This window comes from Leptodactylus fuscus, chromosome 4, assembly GCF_031893055.1.
Source record: "Leptodactylus fuscus isolate aLepFus1 chromosome 4, aLepFus1.hap2, whole genome shotgun sequence".
NCBI lineage: Eukaryota > Metazoa > Chordata > Amphibia > Anura > Leptodactylidae > Leptodactylus > Leptodactylus fuscus.
Genome location: NC_134268.1, coordinates 35,047,621 through 35,071,221, shown reverse-complemented (window position 1 = coordinate 35,071,221; position 23,601 = coordinate 35,047,621). Strand labels below are relative to the sequence as shown.

Below are 23,601 nucleotides of genomic sequence, written 5' to 3'. Positions count from 1 at the left end.
ATGAGTATCTGTATGGAGCACAATGAGTGTACTGTGCCACGTCAGTGTTATCTGGGGGCCCACCTGGCTCAGGGGGCTACTAGGGGATTCATCGGTCTGTGCCTAGGTATTACAGATTCATAATTATGGGTATTATTTGAATATAGGCAGTGGTATAGCTAGCAGGATGGGGAGCGGATCGGTGATGTCCCTGGGCCCACTAACTCTGTGGGGCCCACCCTGAGGGCCACCATTAACACATGCAATTCTGTTAACCAGATCGATGCCTGAAGGACACTAATTGAAATGCATGGAGGAGTAAGAAGCTCTTGGCTTCCTGCTCTGCCACTCTGTAAACTAGCGCCCAGCTACTTCAGGGCTGCTAGCTTAGGGCTTGTTCACATAGGGCAAGAGGGGCCGGATTATGGCGCTGAATCCACGTCATAATCCGCCCCCTCACAATGGAGGTCTATGCAGACCACCAGCGGCAAAAAAAAAGAAGTGAGCTGTCCTTTCTTCAGGTGGACTCTGCGGCTGATTCAGCCCCAGCGTCCACCTCGCGACAGCACCCTCCAGACTAGGCTCATTCATTTAAGCCTACTCTGGAGGGGGAAGCCGCGTCACTCTCGGGACCAAAATTTGCCAATCCACTCCCCGTGTGAACGGGGCCTTACAAGGTGCCAGGACCACAAGACAGGCACAACAACATCATAGCATTGTGTCTCCTGTGCCACAACAGCGGCTCTATGCAGCAATGAATCGTAGGCAGGCGAGTATAATTTTTTTTTTTTTTTAGGCATAAACAGTACGTTAGGGGACATTATAACTATAAGGGGGAAATTATTTACATCAGGGCTTTATATAAGGGTACATTATGACTATGGATAGAGATCATGTATATAAGGGCACATAAAGAATATAAGGGGACATTATGACCCCCTTCTTTGGTTATATCACACGCTGTCTGTTTATAGTGACCATGTGATGTAGTTATAGCCTTGTTACAAAGATGAGTATAGGATTAGGCTTTAGTTACATTATATGGCCACTATGAGATGGATGATACAATGTAAATAGAGAAATCTTGCGCGCACATTAGCTGCGGAAACCTACCGTAGTGTGAACCCAGCCTAAGACACACAATGTTTTCTGTGCTGTATTCACCTAATTCATCTATTGTCTGCAGAACCCTATTTTGTCACCTATTGTCTGTAGAGACCTGTCCTTACCACCGTCCAGTCACTGTATAATGATAGTATCAGTCCCTGAGTTGGGGGACCACTCGGATGTGTTTGGTGCAGGAATTCTGTCAGCAAAGACATAGTGGCTGGGATTTTTTTTTTTTTTTTAATTACACCTTCTCCAGCTTCTCGAGATTTGTCCAATTTCGGGCCAACCCCTTTTAAAGGCCACATACATTTTTGCAGACGTTTCAAAATCAGAATGATAGAGAAAATAAATAAATAAGTGACTTCACCTATGAAGAGATTTCTTCTGTTTTCAGGTAATCTAAGGGCCAGTTCCCACGGTGTAACGTGGCACTCATTCTGACATGTAAACATGTGTCAGAGTGAGCCCTTCAAAACAGAATCCCATTGACTTCAATAGGTTCCGTTTAACGCGCGTAACACATTGAAACCAACATGTAGCGCGCGTAAGACAGCACCCATTGAAGTCAATGGGATTCTGTTTTGAAGCGCTCACTCTGACACGTGTTTATGTATCAGAATGAGCGCCGCGTTACATCATGGGAACGGGCCCTAATAATCTAGATTACCATTCAACAGATCTAAAGAATTGCTAGAGGGGCACCCTGGGATCAACAGGATCAGTGATCACAGAACGCCCTCTGGTGGCCAGTGTGGAATAAACTAGGAATTACTTGGCATCTAAAAAGGGAGTCGAAACCCATCATAGGTGACATTCTGCTCAGCACTAGCATAGCTTTACTTTTAAAACTCTGCAAAATTATTCATTGTTTATACTTGAAAATGTTTCATTTTCTACAAACTTAAATATGGTTATGTTCATGGGAAAACCTTTCTAACCTCTTCCTTAGGCCTTTCTCAACCTACTAATTTTCCAGCACATGACTATGGAAACTCACTTGATCTGTTCTTCCAGCTTTGCAATTCAGGCCAGGTTCACATCCATGTTGGAGTCTCCGTCGCAAACTCAGACTAAAATCGACAGAAAGAAGACTCCTGCATGGAGGCTGGTTTCAGTATAAAAGTTGCAGAAACACAGCAAACCCCCATTATAGTTTTTGGGTCAGACAGACACACGGCCTTCACACTATATAATAATCCTAAGCAACTCTCTAAATCATTTCACTTACCCCTTAGACCTACACAGCGAGTGCCTATCATAGTTACTCACCATATATACTCGAGTATAAGCCAAATTTTTTGTGCTGAAAAAACCCCATCCTCGGCTTATACTCGAGTCAAGCAAAAAAAAATAAAAAAAAAAAAAAAAAAAAAAATTGGTGGTGGTGGTGGTGGTGGTGGGGGAGATCTATGACCAGCCACGATATCAATGTATAGAATCTCCCATAAATTAGTGCAAAAAAAAAATAAATTTTTTTTTTTAAAATTAAAGTTGTAAATCCCTCCTTTCCCTAGAATACATAGAAAAGTAGAAAATGACTATGAAACACATACACATTAGTATCACTGTGTCTGACAGTGCCCGGTCTACTGAATATAGGGGATCTGCAGTGCTCCTGTTCTGTCGGGAAGGGGTTAATAGGAGCACTGCAGATCCCCTATATTCAGCTAGGCTGAATTCCAAGTGGGAGAAAAAATCCCAGTCCTCAAGCTCAGGGAAGGGGTGGACAGACAACCAAAACACCCCCTCCCCTTCCCCAGCACCAAAAAACTCCAACCATTTTAATTTTTTAAATTTTCCAGTAGCTGCTGCATTTCCCCCCCTCGGCTTATACTCGAGTCAATAAGTTTTCCCAGTTTTTTGTGGTAAAATTAGGGGCCTCGGCTTATATTCGGGTATATATGGTAAGTTGAATATTTGGCAAATAGTGTTGCATCTTGTTCACACTCCCATGTCTACGTGTTCGCTTTCTCAAGGCTCTGCTCTTCTTCTTGCCCTGTATTAGTGATCTTATTCCCATATCACTGTGACAGTCAATAAGGGGCCTGAGTGGCCTTTTGGTGTGTACCATGGTGGCCTGGAATCGGCTGCAGCAGTGATGTGGGGTACACAGCCCGACATTGCTAATCCCCTGTAACTTGGCTGTATGAAGAAGCACTAAGGCTAGTGTAGATTCACATCTCTGCCGGTCTCTCCATTGTTCAGGTCCACAGGCTTGAACCTCTGTTTTAGCGCTTACACACAGACACGATTTACTATAATGTTTTCAGTTTTGAATGGCGGACTCCGACATGAGACAAAAGTCCTCCGTGCAGGATTTTCTCTTCACCGATTTTTGGCGGTTTCTGCTACGGCGTCTCGAAGAGATTCTAGTGCAGATGCGAACTTAGCCTAAGCTGTCCTGGTTTATGGCGGAACATTTTGATGATGAAACCCTGGACCAGACAAAAGAGAACTCCGACATCACAACCAAAAAGGACAATTTTTTAATCAGTTATTTAATTCAGCCCAGACACGGACAGACCAACCATTATTTACCAAGTTATATCAGCGGCATATACATTCTCTTGAAAACGACAATGAAATTTACCTTGTGTGATTCAGCACCAGTACATAGATAGTAAGGCCATACAACATACCATTAAAGAAAGGACTTGCAGGCATTATAGGCCTAGTGCGGACAAAAATGTACTAAAAAGATCCCTTCTACCCCCAAGTAACACACCAGGGGCCCTCCCATTTGTCCATTAGTGATTAGTTGCGATGGAAACACAAAGTTCTTACGCACGAGGCCTACAGTGCCCAAAACCAGCCGTACAATTTACTGTATATTTTACATTTAAGGCCTTATTCGCACATCTGTGTCCGTTTTTCTCCAGTTCCAGAAGATAACATGTCCGAATACACACACAGACATCACTGGGTCTGTGGAAAACCATGACAGAGCACGGCCCAAAACCACTGATGTGTGAATGAGGCCGTAAACTGCGAACTGCAATGATCACGGACTTGTCCTTGGATCGTCCATATACAAAAACAAGGAAAATTAAAGGGGAAATGACATTTACAATAGAAGAAACATATAATACATTTAAATAAACACTGCAGAATATAATCTATGTACAAAAATAAACCAGATTACCCTCTCGAAGGGAAGGAACAGGAATAGATTCACTCAATGGGAAAACGATGTTGGATTTCCATTATGTCCGGATCTCTTGTTCTTACGGAGATGAGAGGAGAGACTGTGAACACGGGATACTCCCAGTCCTCCATTCAGAATACTTGCATGCTTGGCCAAACAGGCCAGCCAAGGGCTATCTAATGTGAATGACAGCCTAAGGACTCGTTCACATCTACGTTGGTATTCTATCCAGGGGAGTCCCTCCCGAATGGAAAACCAAATGCAACTGCAAGCGTTGTGCAGTGAAAGCACCCGGACCCCATAGACCGTAATGCGGTCTATGTGCTTGCCGCCAGATCTCTGCAGGGAACACGCGGACAGGAAAATAGTTCATAATCTGCTTTCCTATCCGTAGGATTAATGGGGGCAACGTGCGGCCAGCACACAGACCCCATTATAGTCTATGGGGTCCATGTGCTTTTTACTGCACACCGCTTGCATTTGCATTTGGTATTCCATTCGGGGGTCCCATGCGGACTCCCCCGGATGGAATACCAACGCAGATGTGACCCAAGCATAAGACTTCCTATCTACTACACAGACTTTGAAGGGATTCACTAAGATTGTTACAAACATGGGGCAATGAGAAATTTAGATTTTTGTTCCAGAGTGCCGATTTAACTCCTCACGTGATCACATTTCCAATATCCGGCCAATTTGAAGCTCAGTCTGCTAGGAAGTCCCTGTTCTCTTAACGTCAGATAATGTTGTATAAGGTTGGGTCCCACGGTGGAAAAAAAAGCTGTGTTTTACAGTACCTGCAAAGCGAATGAGACTCTGGCTAATCCCATCTACCCATTGCAGAAAAATATCCATAGTGGAAATGCGTCGATTTCAAATACGGGAGAGTTTTTGTAAATTGTAGCATGTCAATTATACCTACAGAAACGCGGTTTCTGTATAGGTACAATAGAAGCAGAAAGTTTTCCCCTGCGGATTAAAAAAAAAAAAAAAAGCAATGTCTTTTCACTGCGGTCTTTTACTTGCTACGTGGTGCCCAAGTCTCCCCCATAGCCAAACCTCTTCCTCTAAGAATTTCTTCTATGTAAATCGAAGGGGGTACTCCTATCCTTTATCATAATCCACAGATAACATATACGTATCCAGATATTCCAAGTGCAACTTTTTGATTGACAATACTGCTCCGATTAAAACCTCTCCGGCCTCCCCAGGGTGTAACATCTGTTATAATGGACTCCTCCTCTCATGCCCACATTTAATAACGGTGCTCTCGGGTGAGATCAAGATACAGCTGTATGGAAGCCGCTTGACCCCTCATACTTCTCTAGAGATGGAGAACGCAAAAAAAGTGTGCCATTTTTTGTTTATGGAGGAATTGTCTCACTTGTGTAGAAACCAGGTAGTGGGGACTGGGGGTAAATCCATGTCCCAACCTCGTAAGGAACAGAGTAGAGTCTTTCAATTCAAGGGAAAAACGTAACTCTTTTGGGGTACCGTTTGTGGCGACCCCCAACCGGCACAGGGATGTTTACAGGCAATGCTCACTGGGATTTATGCAAATTAGCTTTCCTCCGGAAGGAAGAGAACCTTCTCTAGAGACCTGTAAGTCAGTGTCCGACCCATTAAAGAGCCTTGAAAAATGACTTGGTGCATCTACCAAACCAAAATCTCTTCCAAAAGAGACACCCACCACATTAACAGCTTTGACGCCATATTCACTGAGAGAGAATGCAGGAGGCAATAAGCCTGTATGTTACACTCACAGAGGCAATCGGGCAAGAGGTTTTTTTTTTTTTCCCCATTTCGGTCAAAATTGTCCGATTTCCGCTGTATTGTAACCACATGAGTTATAGTGTAGTGATCTCCGGAGAATGATAGATTAACCTAAAGGCGTATGATGTGATGCAATATAACAAAACAAAACCGTAATAGGAAACCAAGACATCAAGATGAAGAACACGTAACACTTCAGGTCTTAAGACCAAGAATGAAGGGAAGGAATGAAATGTTAATGAAAACCATCTTCAGTCACCGATCTGATGGAGCCTTCACTCGAGAACCTTGCTCTTCTTCTTCAAGACCAAATTGGAGGAATTAGTTACTGTCCATAGGAGTAGGAATTCGGGAGCAAGACTTACCGTAACTCGAGAGTCTTCCATCTACTGCATGTTAATACAGGGCACGTCCATTAATATGGTGAGACCCATCTTGTAATGAGAAGGAGGGGGGGGTGACAAAGTGGTTCAGTCCAGAAGCACAGCACCCGCAATCGGCGCTGGACTAACAAGGATTGAAAAGCTGAACTCACAAGCTTTAGTGCACTAGTTCTGGCTGGTTCTCCACAAATGGCAGCACCCCGCTGACATAGTATGCAATGCCAAGAGAAAGTAGGGCAATGACAATGAGAAGGACCAGGACTCTCCAGAATCCAAGATCCTCCACAAATTCCTGCCAAGTGGTGCGGAAGCTGGAGAGGACTCCTTCACCCTGTTGAAGGTTTGGATTTAGGAGGGAATGACTTTCCATAGCGCTGTAAGGAAAGAGAATACGTCATTAGACATCCGATCATACATCTGCAATTGATTAGAAAGCCTAGGGTTAGAGAACGAAGATTTTTGACATATCAAAATTTAGAGGGTCACTATACCCAAAGGCTAGCTCATATCCCTCTGCCATGCTGGGGAGGGTAATCTATAAAAGTAGTCATTTGGGGCTGGAGAGACACTAACTGGTGAGAAGTCCGGAAATATGGCCGCCACCTACATGCTACTTTATTTTACAGATCTAATATACAAAACAAGTTTGGCGTATACGTTTAGCTCTGTACTCAGTTGACTATTTGGAGTGTCTGACTCTCCCGTTATGGGTGATGTGGAGGGCAAGAAGGATCGGGCGTGTTCATTTTACATGCCCAATCCTTTTGTTCTCATGGTAGATGACCTGACATTAGAAATGGCTGCCACAGACTTCCTTCCCTCTTCCCATTTAGAACACATGAATGCTCGGCACAAGTATATGGGAGGTCGGTGTCGAGAAAATGTTGGTTAATAGAGATGAGCGAACACTGTTCGGATCAGCCGATCCGAACAGCATGCTCCCATAGAAATGAATGGAAGCACCTGTGACGCCGCCGGCCAAGTCAGCGTCACAGGTGCTTCCATTCATTTCTATGGGTTCGTGCTGTTCGGATCGGCTGATCCGAACAGTGTTCGCTCATCTCTATTGGTTAAATAAGCATGCAAGTATCAGAGGTCTGTATTGGGGAATAGCTTTCAGTCATGTACAGCCACCTTAATAATGACTTACCAGAGGGGAAGACCCTCATCTATCAGCCCATCCATCTCCCTCCTTGCAGGATTTCTTACGGCTGTGCATTACACATACAGGCCATAGAGTTCAGCAAGACCCGTGTAACGCTATGGTGGTGGTAGCAATTTGCCATTTTTTTTGCTGGGTCCTCTGCACATAACAGAAGGAAATTTGTTGAACTGATGGGTTAAGTGTCACTTTAAAGGGGTTCTCTGGGATATTGGCATACAATAGAGTGGTGGGCCCCTCCACATATCCAGTAACATGCCCCCCATTCAGTATTCACATTCCAGGAGGGGTTACTGACTCTCACCGGTAACTTTTCGTTTTACGGAGAACCCCGGGAATCCCTGAGAATGTCTTTAAGCTGACAACTGATATGTTTGCTTTACTGCTAACGCATGTTGTCATATGATATGTGTCTTTGTCTAAAAGAAAAACCCATGTGCCTTGTTATTCCCCATTTCCTGCAACTTTTCCTGTAAACCACGTCTTGATATTTTTTGCCAAGAAAGCTTCAGTCATGTGCTGTTCAGCAGCCCGACATCCCAGCACTCAAAGCCATGCTGGCAACAGACTAATCGTGTCAGTAGAACGCAATGTTCCCGTAGCAGGAAGATCTGCAAACATGACACAAGGATGCCGATACTTACATACTGTATAAACAACCGGCATACAGTGAAACCTCTACAGAAGCCAGACTATGTGACAGAGTCTCAGCTTTTTACATAGGCAATCACTGTATGACGCTCGCACACAATCCTATTGCCCAATGTAAACATCTCCAGCAACTGAATGTAAAATATTTTATGCTGACCTAGGAGGCGCAACTTGTATTCCTGTCCTGCATGACTCTCACAAGGTGTTACACTTGTGACAATGGAAAAACCTGTATCTGGATGGTAAAGGAAGACCGTATATTATTAGGTGAAGGGTCAGTAGAAAGTGACAAAGCTGGTGACCTGCAGTCCATCCCTGTCATAATGTAGTTTTGGACTTTCTAGAGCAGGAGTAGGGAACGTACGGCTCTCCAGCTGTTGCAAAAACTACAACTCCCAGCATACATCTTGCTCTGCTGTTCTTGGAACTCCCATGGAAGTGAATAGAGCATGCTGGGAGTTGTAGTTTCACAGCAGCTGGAGAGACGAAGGTTCCCTATCCCTGTTCTAGAGGAATATATTCAGGTGCTGCAGCTAAATTTCCAAAATGACAGGTCTTGAGTTGTATAGAATATGCAGTGTGGACAGGGAAACCTCCATTCATTCCTATGCACTAGCGCCACCTTTTGGAAATTAGCTCTAAGGGTAAGTTCACAAGGGGATTTTTTGTCAGTATTTTGAGGCTTTATCCGCCTGATCAAAAAGACGACTCCCATTGAAATCATTTGGAGCCAGTCAGTTCTTTTTTCAGGGGAACCATTTGTTCCGGCTCCTGGTAAAAGAAGCGACATGCTCATTCTCTCAGGCGGATTCGCCTCGCAACATCCGGCTGAAGACACTCCCTCCCGACTAGGCCCATTCATTTGGGCCTAATCCAGAGTGGAGTGTGCGACTGGATGCCATTGCACTGCACCGGAATCCAGTTGCAGCTACCCGTATTTTGGACCAGAACCTGAGGCGGCCTCCGCCTCAGGTTCCGGTCCAAAAAACCCAGTGTGAACTTACCCTAAAGATCAATGCCTGGATTTCCCCAAAACCTAGTGGCATAATATTTGGCTAAAACCCAAGCTAAAATATCTCCTGCAAAAGGAAGTCAGCGCCAAAAAGTGGCACAAGAGCCAATTCCCATTTGCTTATTCCTTGAAGAATCCTTAGCAGTGCATGTATGGAATACAAGACCCTGCACAGGAGAAGGTGGCCTGAAAGGGCAGACTCCTCCGTGCCCCTTCTGATCTGCACAAGTGTATGTCCTGCCTTCAAATTCCGTCTGAAATTAGACTATTCATTTCAGTGAGAGCAAACGCTGATTTTTTTTTTTCCTATAATGGAAAAAAAAATAAAATATTATGCTTGATCTTCAGGCGGACTGAAAAATACTGCCTGGATTCCGCCTAAAGTTTGGAAATGCGGAAATATTCTGCTCCTGAATTCCTGTGTGAGCACTTCTAGGCCATTCAGACTCTGAAAAGCCTTTATCATTATAATGGTTAGAAGTTGTTCTCACCCAAACACTTCTTAGGCCAATGTAACCAGTCATTTCAATGATGTTATGCTGAAAAATGTGACTGAAGGATGTACAGACCTAAAAATCAGGTCTACAGCCCCCCTGTAATGAAGTGACTGCAGTATACGGTATAGTCATGAGCACATAGAAATCAAGGGCCGAGAATAATAAGCAACTAGAGCCACCTGCTGGCCATTGACAGGATGGCATGGGATCAGACAAGCTCTGGGTTCCCTTACTACCATTGCAGCAGCCATCAGAGTGGATTTACTAGCGTGGCCCAATTTGTTAGAGATCTCTCTGTCTGTAGATCCGTTTATGGCAGATGTGTGTAACGTGCTGCAGAATACGATGGCACTATACAAATATTACGGAAGGAGAGGGGCCCTGCTGCGGCTTACTGAAGGAGGAAGGACGTCCACAACGACCACTGCTTATAAGTCCATGTACCTGTGATTACTCAGATTCTGTGACTACCGCTAGACCAGAAGGAAACATTAGATCTGACTATAGGGAGTCAGAGGCATCTTAGGGTGCATTCACACCTCCAGGGGATGCTTCTGATATATGCTGCATAGGTATACCCAGCCCATAGGCTCTTATGTTGAGGTTTTTCAAGGGGCTTATTAACTGATGATCTATCATTAGGATAAGTCATGAATTACAGATCATCAGGGGACACCGGAGCCCCTGGCCAGTCAGTTATTTGAGGAGGATGTAGCATAGCTCCAGTGTTGCAGCCTCTTCTCTACATTCTTGTTCTTGGTATCGTAAGCTCAGCCCTTTCACTTGAATGGGACTGAGCTGTGATCAATGAATGTGATATCACATGGCCTGTGGTTTCAGAGAGCACCACTGCTCTTGAAATGGCTGTTGCAAACACCAAAATATTTAGAACTAAAAATGATTAAGATTAATAGGGGTGCCCAAACTTTTTCATAGGACTGTATAGAAAACAAGAACAGGATTTATGATGTATACCCGTCCGATGGATGTCAAACATAGACCTACGTGTAGACCTGCAAGTACATACAGTAAATATACAAGGCACCCTGTACTAGCTGCAGTAGGATTCCTGGCGCCGCCTTTTTATGGGTCATAAATCAGACGAAACGGAAAGGTGCAGAAATAGAACAATGTTTTTGATTCTGAAACGCGGCACCTGTGAGCTAATGTGTAACTACATTACTACAAGCAAAGATCACGCTCACTGTGACTACCAAGTAAGATTACGGCTCATGGGGTTTAGGATCGCTGTAATAAGGTGTAATAAGGTTATATCTTGTGGGGAACAGGAGGATATTACCACTGTTATTTTATGTCCTATTACAATACATAAAGTGAGGACCTCTGGGGATCAGTGGTGGTCACAGGGGAGGACCCCGACCAATGTAGCATTTACTATCTATCCATGGACTATATTTTGTCTGTGTGAAATGTGTTGGCACTATATAAATAAAATGTGTTAATATTATATGAATATGGCTGCAGCACAGTCTGTCACCTGTATGCATTTACGCATTCTCAAGGACTTAAAGGGATTCTACCTTGAAATGAATATTTTTGGTGATCAAACGTCGGAAAAGCCTTTAGAAAGGCTATTCGTCTCTTACCTTTAGACGTGATCTCCGCTGCGCCGTTCCTTAGAAATACCAGTATGCAAATTAGTTCTCTTGCAGCGATGGGAGCGGGCCCCAGCGATGAAAATGTGATGGGGGCGTGCCCACTGCTGCTCGAGAACACGATCCTGCGATGCCTCTATCTTCGGCTGGATCCTCCCCTTCTTTCATCTTCCTTTGCATCACCTCCGATGCCTGCGCAGTTGGCTCTGCCAGTGAAACACTAGCAGAGCAGAGTGCGCATGCCGGCCGGTGGCCATTTTTGGGAGGCTGCTCCTGTATTGAACTACAAGAGCAAGAGCAGCCTCCAAAAAAAATGGCCGCTGGCATACGCACTCAGCTCTGCTGGTGTCTCACTGGCAGAGCCAACTGCGCAGACGTCGGAAGTGACGCAAAGGAAGACGACAGAAGAAGGGGGAGGATCCAGCCAAAGATAGAGGCGTCGCTGGAGCGTGTTTTCAAGCGGCAATGGGGATTTCCCCATCGCATTTTCAGCGCTGGGGCCCGCCCCCATCACTGCAAGAGAACTAATATGCATACCGGTAAAAAACGGTATTTCTAAGGAACGGCACAGCTAAAAGTAAGAAACGAATAGCCTTTCTAAAGGCTATTCCAACGTATGATCGCTAAAAAAAATTCATTTCAATGGTAGAATCCCTTTAACCATGCAACCAGCAAGGAGTCTGATGTTCTCATAATAATCCCCAGCTTTCCAGCTGCTGATAGACAGATTTCTCCCCATTACTGTGCCAATCTGTCAATCAGCCCCAGTTACTGGACCCCTTGCTGGCAGTGCACTACAAAGTTTAAAGAGGACCATTCATGTCCACAGAGTATTACACACTGCTCGAAAGCTAACTGTATGTTGAATTCAGCACATTGTCAGCTTTCCCAGTATGCTTCCCCATGCCAGAGATATTGGCGCTGTTAGGGCTAGTTCACACGTGAGTATAAGGGGAGGTTTTTGACAGCGGAATTCGCGTCCAAAACCTCCCCTTATAATGGTGGTCTATGGAGACCGCCGGGCTTCTGTTCTCCGCTAGCGGCGAGCTGCTGCTAGCGGAGAAAAGAAAGGACATGTCCTTTCTTCAGGCGGAAGCCGCGCTGTCTCAGTCGCGCGGCTTCCGCCCCCCGCAGCTCCCTCCTATGTCGGCTCATTCATTTGAGCCGACAGCAGAGGGTTAAGCCGCGACAGCGATGGTCGCGGCGAGCGGGTTTTGACAAGAGAGAGACGCGGCTCGCCGCGTCTCTCTCTGTGTCAAAACCCGCGCGGGCAGTTCACGTGTGAACTAGCCCTTACTGTCAGCACAGATATCCCTCCGCTGTCCGAAGGGCGGGCCTTACTGCTCACAGCCATTGCTGACAGTAATTTTCCATAGCTTTGTACTGTCAGGGAGACGTTCTTCATAGCTCAGCGATGACACTTAGCTGTAAGGTCGCCTTTCTGACAGTGGAGGGATATCGAAACTAACAGCACCGATATTTCTGGCATTGAGGTGCATACTGGCAAACTGAACTCAGTGCACTAGTAGTAATTAATACTGCTAATGTCAGGGGACATGAAATGTGTAAATTCACAAAAACTGGTGTACAAGTACACCTAAGTGTCAGGCACTATACTATCCTGCCCTTAAAGAGGTAACTGCGTGAAAAACTGACTTTCCATTACCACTTGGTGTTGAGTCTTCCAGCATTTCGGATAACGTTAAACAATGAGGAGTAAATGCGTGAGTTAGCGAAGAAAGACAGAAATAATGAAGATACATAAACTGCTCCAACTTACCAATCTTCCTCAGTGGATCCTTCCGACAGAGTGCTGTGTCCCTTTTCCATTAGCAGCTCAGAGCACTGGACATACCTCTCGCTTTCAGCCGTTTGCATGGTTTCCATCTTAGAGTGAGTGCCCCGATTGAATCCTTTCACCTCTTGTTCCTCCAAGGATTCTAACATGCGGATTACCTCTTTGTTCACCCCTCTGCGTTTTGCCAACACGAGTGGGGTGGCGCCTTGGTGGTTGCTGGGAGAACAGAATTACACAATGTGAAGAAAAAAAAAAAAAATATATATATATATACATATACACACTCACCGGCCACTTTATTAGGTACACCTGTCCAACTGCTCGTTAACACTTAATTTCTAATCAGCCAATCACATGGCGGCAACTCAGTGCATTTAGGCATGTAGACATGGTCAAGACAATCTCCTGCAGTTCAAACCGAGCATCAGTATGGGGAAGAAAGGTGATTTGAGTGCCTTTGAACGTGGCATGGTTGTTGGGGCCAGAAGGGCTGGTCTGAGTATTTCAGAAACTGCTGATCTACTGGGATTTTCACGCACAACCATCTCTAGGGTTTACAGAGAATGGTCCGAAAAAGAAAAAACATCCAGTGAGCGGCAGTTCTGTGGGCGGAAATGCGTTGTTGATGCCAGAGGTCAGAGGAGAATGGCCAGACTGGTTCGAGCTGATAGAAAGGCAACAGTGACTCAAATAGCCACCCATTACAACCAAGGTAGCCAGAAGAGCATCTCTGAACGCACAGTACGTCGAACTTTGAGGCAGATGGACTACAGCAGCAGAAGACCACACCGGGTGCCACTCCTTTCAGCTAAGAACAGGAAACTGAGGCTACAATTTGCACAAGCTCATCGAAATTGGACAATTGAAGATTGGAAAAACGTTGCCTGGTCTGATGAGTCTCGATTTCTGCTGCGACATTCGGATGGTAGGGTCAGAATTTGGCGTCAACAACATGAAAGCATGGATCCATCCTGCCTTGTATCAACGGTTCAGGCTGGTGGTGGTGGTGTCATGGTGTGGGGAATATTTTCTTGGCACTCTTTGGGCCCCTTGGTACCAATTGAGCATCGTTGCAACGCCAAAGCCTACCTGAGTATTGTTGCTGACCATGTCCATCCCTTTATGACCACAATGTACCCAACATCTGATGGCTACTTTCAGCAGGATAATGCGCCATGTCATAAAGCTGGAATCATCTCAGACTGGTTTCTTGAACATGACAATGAGTTCACTGTACTCCAATGGCCTCCACAGTCACCAGATCTCAATCCAATAGAGCATCTTTGGGATGTGGTGGAACGGGAGATTCGCATCATGGATGTGCAGCCGACAAATCTGCGGCAACTGTGTGATGCCATCATGTCAATATGGACCAAAATCTCTGAGGAATGCTTCCAGCACCTTGTTGAATCTATGCCACGAAGAATTGAGGCAGTTCTGAAGGCAAAAGGGGGTCCAACCCGTTACTAGCATGGTGTACCTAATAAAGTGGCCGGTGAGTGTATATATTGCATCAGTTTCATCAGAATTTTCTGAAAAATTAACAGGATTGCCAAATTTAGCAATATTTTTCCATTATTATTAATGTCACCTCTGAATTCTGAAGTTTTACAAGCTGTGCAAAATGGTGTAAAAACATAAAATCAAAAGGAAGTCTTCAATGGGTTACTGATTGCCTTTCCTTAGGATAGACCTTAGAGAAGTTGTACTCCAATACCTAAGTAGTGCTAAAGGGCAAGTGGATAGGAGGTGGGCGGGAGAGAGATCCTACCTGGATGAAGGGGAGCGGGGGTGGGGGTTAATCTTATCCAGAAATCAGAGCTGAAGACAATATGACAGACCTGGGATGGGAGACTTGTTGACCCAAGGTGCCCAGACCTTATCAAAAAGCAGGCAGGTATCAGAGATTTTAGCAAATTTCATTCAGGTGCAGTGGAAAAATAAAAAATAGAAGGGGCAACATGGTGACTCAGTGGTTAACACTGCAGCCTTGCAGCACTGGAGTCCTGGGTTCAAATCCTGCCAAGGACAACGTCTGCAAGGAGTTTGTATGTTCTCTCCGTGTTTGCGTGGATTTCCTCCCATTTTACAAAGACATACTGATAGGAGAAAAATAATGTACATTGTGATCTCTGTATGGGGCTCACATTCTACATAATAAAAAAAAAAAAAAAAAAAATTTGAAGAATTTGTGATTTCAAACACCATGGCATAGCAATTATTTCTGCAATTTTATTCAAGAGAAATGTCCCCTTTTGCAATGAATAGGGGGAACCTGCAGCACAATCTGTACTCAATGCAAGTGGATTTCGCCGCTGACCCACTATGGATTATTTTAGGTCCTTGGTGGACAGTCTAAAGCGAAGGTAAAATGCCGACATCAAAATCACGATTATTTGGGTATTTTACCTCGATTACGATTGATGGCCATTATTTTGATTAACCCCTTTTAAACCACGCTCCCTTTACAGTATGGGCAAGTGTTGGGCGAACCCCACGAGATTTGCTCCGTGGTTTCATGCAGCGCAAACACGGCTGAAACGAAACTGCTCTTATAATACTCTGGGGTCTAACCACTGAGCCATCGTGTTGCCTAATTACACTGGGTTACTGTCCTATGCCCTGGAGAAACCGGACAGGGGATGGCTTCCTGGTGGTCAGTTTTAAAACTCATTCACTTGAATGGGTTTTAAAAGCAAACCGCCGGTGTCTGGTGCAGGCTCTCCGCAGGGAAACCATTTTTTTTTTTTGACTGGACACAAAGTCGGACATGTAGAATGACACCGAGTGCACAGGGGCGCAAGTGTGAACGCCCACTTAGTCAGTCACATGTACAGAGCTGTATGCTTCCGTGGTCCGTACACCAGAGCTGTTCACAGGGACTGATGTATTGACCCCCACCAATCTCAAAATAAAGATTTATTGCCATCTGAGATTAGAATAACTCCCAACCCATAGGGTGAGACTTACCAGAACAGAAGCATCGCAGCTCTAAGAATGGGAACTATGGAAATATGGCAGCACTCCTAAGCTCCAGGGTTTCTATAGCTAAATGTGTTATGGTGTTTCCTTAGCTCCCATTCACCCCAGTTACAGGATCAGCACCGCTCAGCGATCTCTAGGGGGTCAAGACTTGAGAGCAGTTACTTCCACCTCAGCAGCAATATTACAAAATAGCACAGTGCAATAAAGAGCTAATCTCAAGTATAGGTAATTCATTTTGGGTCTTAGATAAGACTCTACATAGATCCGGGCTATGAAATCTTGTCTACTCACCAAATATCAATTTTAAGACCATTGGAGACCAGAAACTGTATAGTGTCCACGTGACCACAGAGGTGCAGGGCAGTGTTTCCCTGATAGTCAGTGGCGAGGAGGTCGGCTCCAAACTTGTGCAGGAGCTGACAGATGTCTACGTTCCCTCTGGCTGCAGCCAGGTGTAGCCCTGTACGGCCCCGACTGTCCCGGATATTGGGATCAAAGCCACTTTCTAGAAGGCGCTTGGAGTAGTTGAAGTCGCCATCAATGCAGGCCTGCAGCAGGGGAACGTTGGTCTGGGAGGAATCGTTCACAAAGACGTAGGACATGGTCGGATCTTGATGTTCTAGAAGGTAAGAGAGAATTAGGGAAAGATAAGACGATTCAGTCAAGGCAATGGTTTTACGGCAAACAAAGTAGGACAACGCTGAACCCATCATGTGGTTTTACAATAAAACCTTCTGACCATGTAAGTTTACAATCCTTGTTCTTATCTAAGTAATTGCCATATTATGCTTGGGCGCAGAGAACTTCACCCGTAGCCACAGAAGGGTGCGTCAGGTCCACCTTAAGGGTAAGTCAACACGTTTTTTGGTCAGGATTTGGAGACCATATCTGCCTCAAAATCCTGACCGAAAAAACGGCTCCCATTGAAATCAATGGGAGGCGGTCAGGTGTTTTTCTCCATGGGCCAGTTTGTTCCAGCTCCCGGAAAAAAAGAAACGAGGTGCTCATTCTGCAGGCCGAGTCGCCTCACGATTCAACCTGAAGACACTCCCTCCTCCAGACTAGGGCCATTCATTGGGCCTAATCCAGAGTGGAGTGCCCGGCTGGTTGCCAGTGCAGTGCACCGGCTTTCAGTCACAGCTACCCAGTTTTTGGTCCGGAACCTGAGGCAGGCTCCGCCTCAGGTTCCAAACCTTAAAACCCCGTATGAACTTACCCTTACTGTGCCAGCCATGTTTGCACGGTTAGCACACTGACCGATATGGTCCTATACACCTGCTCATGTATCATAGCCCAAAACTCCCGACCGCTATAGGAGGGTGGCACATGAAACGGCCAGTGGGTAAACTAGCTGCACAAATACATTCCACAATTCAAGTACAACAGTGACTATACGGGTGTAATAAAAGAGGACGTATGGGCACAGTACTCACTTCCCAATATGAGAACATTATATATATATATATATATATATATATATATATATATATATATATATATATAATCTCCTCAGATCTGCAGAGAGCGACAGGGGGGGGGGGGCTGAAGTTTCGACTTACAATCCAACTCTTGGTCACGTGACCAATCCTGCTCTACTCCTGCTGCTTATACATAAAGTAGAGCTGGCTTGGTCACATGACCTACCATCAGCGCCAGTTTGCAGAGACTTGGTTCTCTGCCGCAAATCTATGATGGGGGTCTGGTATGTATATTAGTAAGTGTGCTTTACTTGCCCTCATAACCCCTTTAAAACCAGATACGGAATATTTTTCTCCTAGTTGTAGATTCTGTCACTATATTTTGCCCGAGATGCTGTTTGCAGCATTTACAGATATGCTTTACAGCTGCCAGGCAGACCTAGAGGTCACTTCAGCCCCTTCCCCGGTACTGGCCAGAATACGGCCATGTTTGCTTCCCTCCAGCTCTGCTACATCTAATGTTTTGGAACAGATCCCTAATTCCTATAGAATTGTTCACACTCAAGAAATTCATCTTCCACCAGTGCAGGATGCCATGTCATATTGGCCACGCTCACCAGGTAGGCATAGGACATGGGCACAATAGTGACCATTTGCTGGACTGCAGAGTTATATAAGCCTGACATGAGCGGCACCGGATACCGCAGGGAACAAGCAGTCAGATAACAACTCCAGTGTATGGCAGCGGCACTGACCAGGAACAGCCCGAGCTGCACATGACAGAACATGACGTGCAGTGCGTACAGGGCTGTATGTGACCCTCAGTGCGTACAGGGCTGTATGTGACCCGCAGTGCGTACAGGGCTGTATGTGACCCGCAGTGCGTACAGGGCTGTATGTGACCCGCAGTGCGTACAGGGCTGTATGTGACCCGCAGTGCGTACAGGGCTGTATGTGACCCGCAGTGCGTACAGGGCTGTATGTGACCCGCAGTGCGTACAGGGCTGTATGTGACCCGCAGTGCGTACAGGGCTGTATGTGACCCGCAGTGCGTACAGGGCTGTATGTGACCCGCAGTGCGTACAGGGCTGTATGTGACCCGCAGTGCGTACAGGGCTGTATGTGACCCGCAGTGCGTACAGGGCTGTATGTGACCCGCAGTGCGTACAGGGCTGTATGTGACCCGCAGTGCGTACAGGGCTGTATGTGACCCGCAGTGCGTACAGGGCTGTATGTGACCCGCAGTGCGTACAGGGCTGTATGTGACCCGCAGTGCGTACAGGGCTGTATGTGACCCGCAGTGCGTACAGGGCTGTATGTGACCCGCAGTGCGTACAGGGCTGTATGTGACCCGCAGTGCGTACAGGGCTGTATGTGACCCGCAGTGCGTACAGGGCTGTATGTGACCCGCAGTGCGTACAGGGCTGTATGTGACCCGCAGTGCGTACAGGGCTGTATGTGACCCGCAGTGCGTACAGGGCTGTATGTGACCCGCAGTGCGTACAGGGCTGTATGTGACCCGCAGTGCGTACAGGGCTGTATGTGACCCGCAGTGCGTACAGGGCTGTATGTGACCCGCAGTGCGTACAGGGCTGTATGTGACCCGCAGTGCGTACAGGGCTGTATGTGACCCGCAGTGCGTACAGGGCTGTATGTGACCCGCAGTGCGTACAGGGCTGTATGTGACCCGCAGTGCGTACAGGGCTGTATGTGACCCGCAGTGCGTACAGGGCTGTATGTGACCCGCAGTGCGTACAGGGCTGTATGTGACCCGCAGTGCGTACAGGGCTGTATGTGACCCGCAGTGCGTACAGGGCTGTATGTGACCCGCAGTGCGTACAGGGCTGTATGTGACCCGCAGTGCGTACAGGGCTGTATGTGACCCGCAGTGCGTACAGGGCTGTATGTGACCCGCAGTGCGTACAGGGCTGTATGTGACCCGCAGTGCGTACAGGGCTGTATGTGACCCGCAGTGCGTACAGGGCTGTATGTGACCCGCAGTGCGTACAGGGCTGTATGTGACCCGCAGTGCGTACAGGGCTGTATGTGACCCGCAGTGCGTACAGGGCTGTATGTGACCCGCAGTGCGTACAGGGCTGTATGTGACCCGCAGTGCGTACAGGGCTGTATGTGACCCGCAGTGCGTACAGGGCTGTATGTGACCCGCAGTGCGTACAGGGCTGTATGTGACCCGCAGTGCGTACAGGGCTGTATGTGACCCGCAGTGCGTACAGGGCTGTATGTGACCCGCAGTGCGTACAGGGCTGTATGTGACCCGCAGTGCGTACAGGGCTGTATGTGACCCGCAGTGCGTACAGGGCTGTATGTGACCCGCAGTGCGTACAGGGCTGTATGTGACCCGCAGTGCGTACAGGGCTGTATGTGACCCGCAGTGCGTACAGGGCTGTATGTGACCCGCAGTGCGTACAGGGCTGTATGTGACCCGCAGTGCGTACAGGGCTGTATGTGACCCGCAGTGCGTACAGGGCTGTATGTGACCCGCAGTGCGTACAGGGCTGTATGTGACCCGCAGTGCGTACAGGGCTGTATGTGACCCGCAGTGCGTACAGGGCTGTATGTGACCCGCAGTGCGTACAGGGCTGTATGTGACCCGCAGTGCGTACAGGGCTGTATGTGACCCGCAGTGCGTACAGGGCTGTATGTGACCCGCAGTGCGTACAGGGCTGTATGTGACCCGCAGTGCGTACAGGGCTGTATGTGACCCTCAGTGCGTACAGGGCTGTATGTGACCCTCAGTGCGTACAGGGCTGTATGTGACCCTCAGTGCGTACAGGGCTGTATGTGACCCTCAGTGCGTACAGGGCTGTATGTGACCCTCAGTGCGTACAGGGCTGTATGTGACCCTCAGTGCGTACAGGGCTGTATGTGACCCTCAGTGCGTACAGGGCTGTATGTGACCCTCAGTGCGTACAGGGCTGTATGTGACCCTCAGTGCGTACAGGGCTGTATGTGACCCTCAGTGCGTACAGGGCTGTATGTGACCCTCAGTGCGTACAGGGCTGTATGTGACCCTCAGTGCGTACAGGGCTGTATGTGACCCTCAGTGCGTACAGGGCTGTATGTGACCCTCAGTGCGTACAGGGCTGTATGTGACCCTCAGTGCGTACAGGGCTGTATGTGACCCTCAGTGCGTACAGGGCTGTATGTGACCCTCAGTGCGTACAGGGCTGTATGTGACCCTCAGTGCGTACAGGGCTGTATGTGACCCTCAGTGCGTACAGGGCTGTATGTGACCCTCAGTGCGTACAGGGCTGTATGTGACCCTCAGTGCGTACAGGGCTGTATGTGACCCTCAGTGCGTACAGGGCTGTATGTGACCCTCAGTGCGTACAGGGCTGTATGTGACCCGCAGTGCGTACAGGGCTGTATGTGACGTGCAGTGCGTACAGGGCTGTATGTGACGTGCAGTGCGTACAGGGCTGTATGTGACGTGCAGTGCGTACAGGGCTGTATGTGACGTGCAGTGCGTACAGGGCTGTATGTGACGTGCAGTGCGTACAGGGCTGTATGTGACGTGCAGTGCGTACAGGGCTGTATGTGACGTGCAGTGCGTACAGGGCTGTATGTGACGTGCAGTGCGTACAGGGCTGTATGTGACGTGCAGTGCGTACAGGGCTGTATGTGACGTGCAGTGCGTACAGGGCTGTATGTGACGTGCAGTGCGTACAGGGCTGTATGTGACGTGCAGTGCGTACAGGGCTGTATGTGACGTGCAGTGCGTACAGGGCTGTATGTGACGTGCAGTGCGTACAGGGCTGTATGTGACGTGCAGTGCGTACAGGGCTGTATGTGACGTGCAGTGCGTACAGGGCTGTATGTGACGTGCAGTGCGTACAGGGCTGTATGTGACGTGCAGTGCGTACAGGGCTGTATGTGACGTGCAGTGCGTACAGGGCTGTATGTGACGTGCAGTGCGTACAGGGCTGTATGTGGCGTGCAGTGCGTACAGGGCTGTATGTGGCGTGCAGTGCGTACAGGGCTGTATGTGGCGTGCAGTGCGTACAGGGCTGTATGTGGCGTGCAGTGCGTACAGGGCTGTATGTGGCGTGCAGTGCGTACAGGGCTGTATGTGGCGTGCAGTGCGTACAGGGCTGTATGTGGCGTGCAGTGCGTACAGGGCTGTATGTGGCGTGCAGTGCGTACAGGGCTGTATGTGGCGTGCAGTGCGTACAGGGCTGTATGTGGCGTGCAGTGCGTACAGGGCTGTATGTGGCGTGCAGTGCGTACAGGGCTGTATGTGGCGTGCAGTGCGTACAGGGCTGTATGTGGCGTGCAGTGCGTACAGGGCTGTATGTGGCGTGCAGTGCGTACAGGGCTGTATGTGGCGTGCAGTGCGTACAGGGCTGTATGTGACGTGCAGTGCGTACAGGGCTGTATGTGACGTGCAGTGCGTACAGGGCTGTATGTGACGTGCAGTGCGTACAGGGCTGTATGTGACGTGCAGTGCGTACAGGGCTGTATGTGACGTGCAGTGCGTACAGGGCTGTATGTGACGTGCAGTGCGTACAGGGCTGTATGTGACGTGCAGTGCGTACAGGGCTGTATGTGACGTGCAGTGCGTACAGGGCTGTATGTGACGTGCAGTGCGTACAGGGCTGTATGTGACGTGCAGTGCGTACAGGGCTGTATGTGACGTGCAGTGCGTACAGGGCTGTATGTGACGTGCAGTGCGTACAGGGCTGTATGTGACGTGCAGTGCGTACAGGGCTGTATGTGACGTGCAGTGCGTACAGGGCTGTATATGACGTGCAGTGCGTACAGGGCTGTATATGATGTGCAGTGCGTACAGGGCTGTATATGATGTGCAGTGCGTACAGGGCTGTATATGACCCTCAGTGTGTACAGGGCTGTATATGACCCTCAGTGTATACAGGGTGTATATGACCCTCAGTGTATACAGGGTGTATATGACGTGCAGTGCGTACAGGGCTGTATATGATGTGCAGTGTGTACAGGGCTGTATATGACCCTCAGTGTGTACAGGGCTGTATATGACCCTCAGTGTATACAGGGTGTATATGACCCTCAGTGTATACAGGGTGTATATGATGTGCAGTGTGTACAGGGCTGTATATGATGTGCAGTGTGTACAGGGCTGTATATGATGTGCAGTGTGTACAGGGCTGTATATGACCCTCAGTGTGTACAGGGCTGTATATGACCCTCAGTGTATACAGGGTGTATATGACGTGCAGTGCGTACAGGGCTGTATATGACGTGCAGTGTGTACAGGGCTGTATATGACCCGCTCTATGTATACAGGGTGTATATGACGTGCAGTGCGTACAGGGCTGTATATGACGTGCAGTGCGTACAGGGCTGTATATGACCCGCTCTATGTATACAGGGTGTATATGACGTGCAGTGCGTACAGGGCTGTATATGACGTGCAGTGTGTACAGGGCTGTATATGACCCGCTCTATGTATACAGGGTGTATATGACGTGCAGTGTGTACAGGGCTGTATATGACGTGCAGTGCGTACAGGGCTGTATGTGACCCTCAGTGTGTACAGGGCTGTATATGACGTGCAGTGTGTACAGGGCTGTATATGACGTGCAGTGCGTACAGGGCTGTATATGACGTGCAGTGCGTACAGGGCTGTATGTGACCCTCAGTGTGTACAGGGCTGTATATGACGTGCAGTGCGTACAGGGCTGTATATGACGTGCAGTGCGTACAGGGCTGTATATGACGTGCAGTGTGTACAGGGCTGTATATGACCCGCTCTGTGTATACAGTGCTGCCACCTCCTCATGGAGCTGACCCATATACTGCTGATCTCCAGCCCTCTCCCCGCACACCTCAGGCCCAGGCCGGCCATTCTCCAGAGCCTGTCACCGTTCCAGACCCGTTCCGTTCATCCATCCAGCCATTAAAGGAAAGGCCTGCTCCGCCTCCATGATGTGAGTACCCAGCAGTCCCAGACATGAGGGCCACTTACCTGCCGCCGTGTAACACCCTCAGCCGCCGAGCTGCGATGTTTATTGTATGCTGAGCCCTGGCGAGGAGGAGCGGCTACACTGTAAGAGCATAGGAGCAGCGACACCC

General features: G+C 47.9%; 1 protein-coding gene across 2 annotated transcripts; it reads right to left on the bottom strand.

Moving 5' to 3' along the window:
• Window positions 1-3,556: 3,556 nt before the first annotated feature.
• ANKRD46 (ankyrin repeat domain 46) lies at window positions 3,557-23,601 on the bottom strand. Of its 2 annotated transcripts, none has more exons than XM_075270337.1 (4): window positions 23,495-23,601; window positions 16,403-16,730; window positions 13,109-13,342; window positions 3,557-6,764 (listed from the first exon to the last, which is right to left on the bottom strand). In XM_075270337.1, the coding sequence occupies exons 2-4, from the start codon at window positions 16,711-16,713 to the stop codon at window positions 6,548-6,550; spliced, it is 762 nt and encodes a 253-aa protein (XP_075126438.1). In that variant the 5' UTR covers window positions 16,714-16,730; window positions 23,495-23,601; the 3' UTR covers window positions 3,557-6,547. The 2 variants fall into 2 exon arrangements, with proteins under 2 accessions (XP_075126438.1, XP_075126437.1); XM_075270336.1 differs by lacking the exon at window positions 23,495-23,601 and adding an exon at window positions 23,380-23,433 and having other exon boundaries at window positions 16,403-16,731.

Bases quoted from the DNA above. Each gene is read 5' to 3' on its own strand.
- ANKRD46 (XM_075270336.1), bottom strand. From the start codon at position 23,418: ATGGATGAACGGAACGGGTCTGGAACGGTGACAGGCTCT. The intron at 16,732-23,379 runs GGAGAATGGCCG...TCTTACCTTCTA, and splicing joins CTGGAACGGTGACAGGCTCT to GAACATCAAGATCCGACCAT. The intron at 13,343-16,402 runs GTGAGTAGACAA...CTGTTCTCCCAG, and splicing joins GGTCTTAAAATTGATATTTG to CAACCACCAAGGCGCCACCC.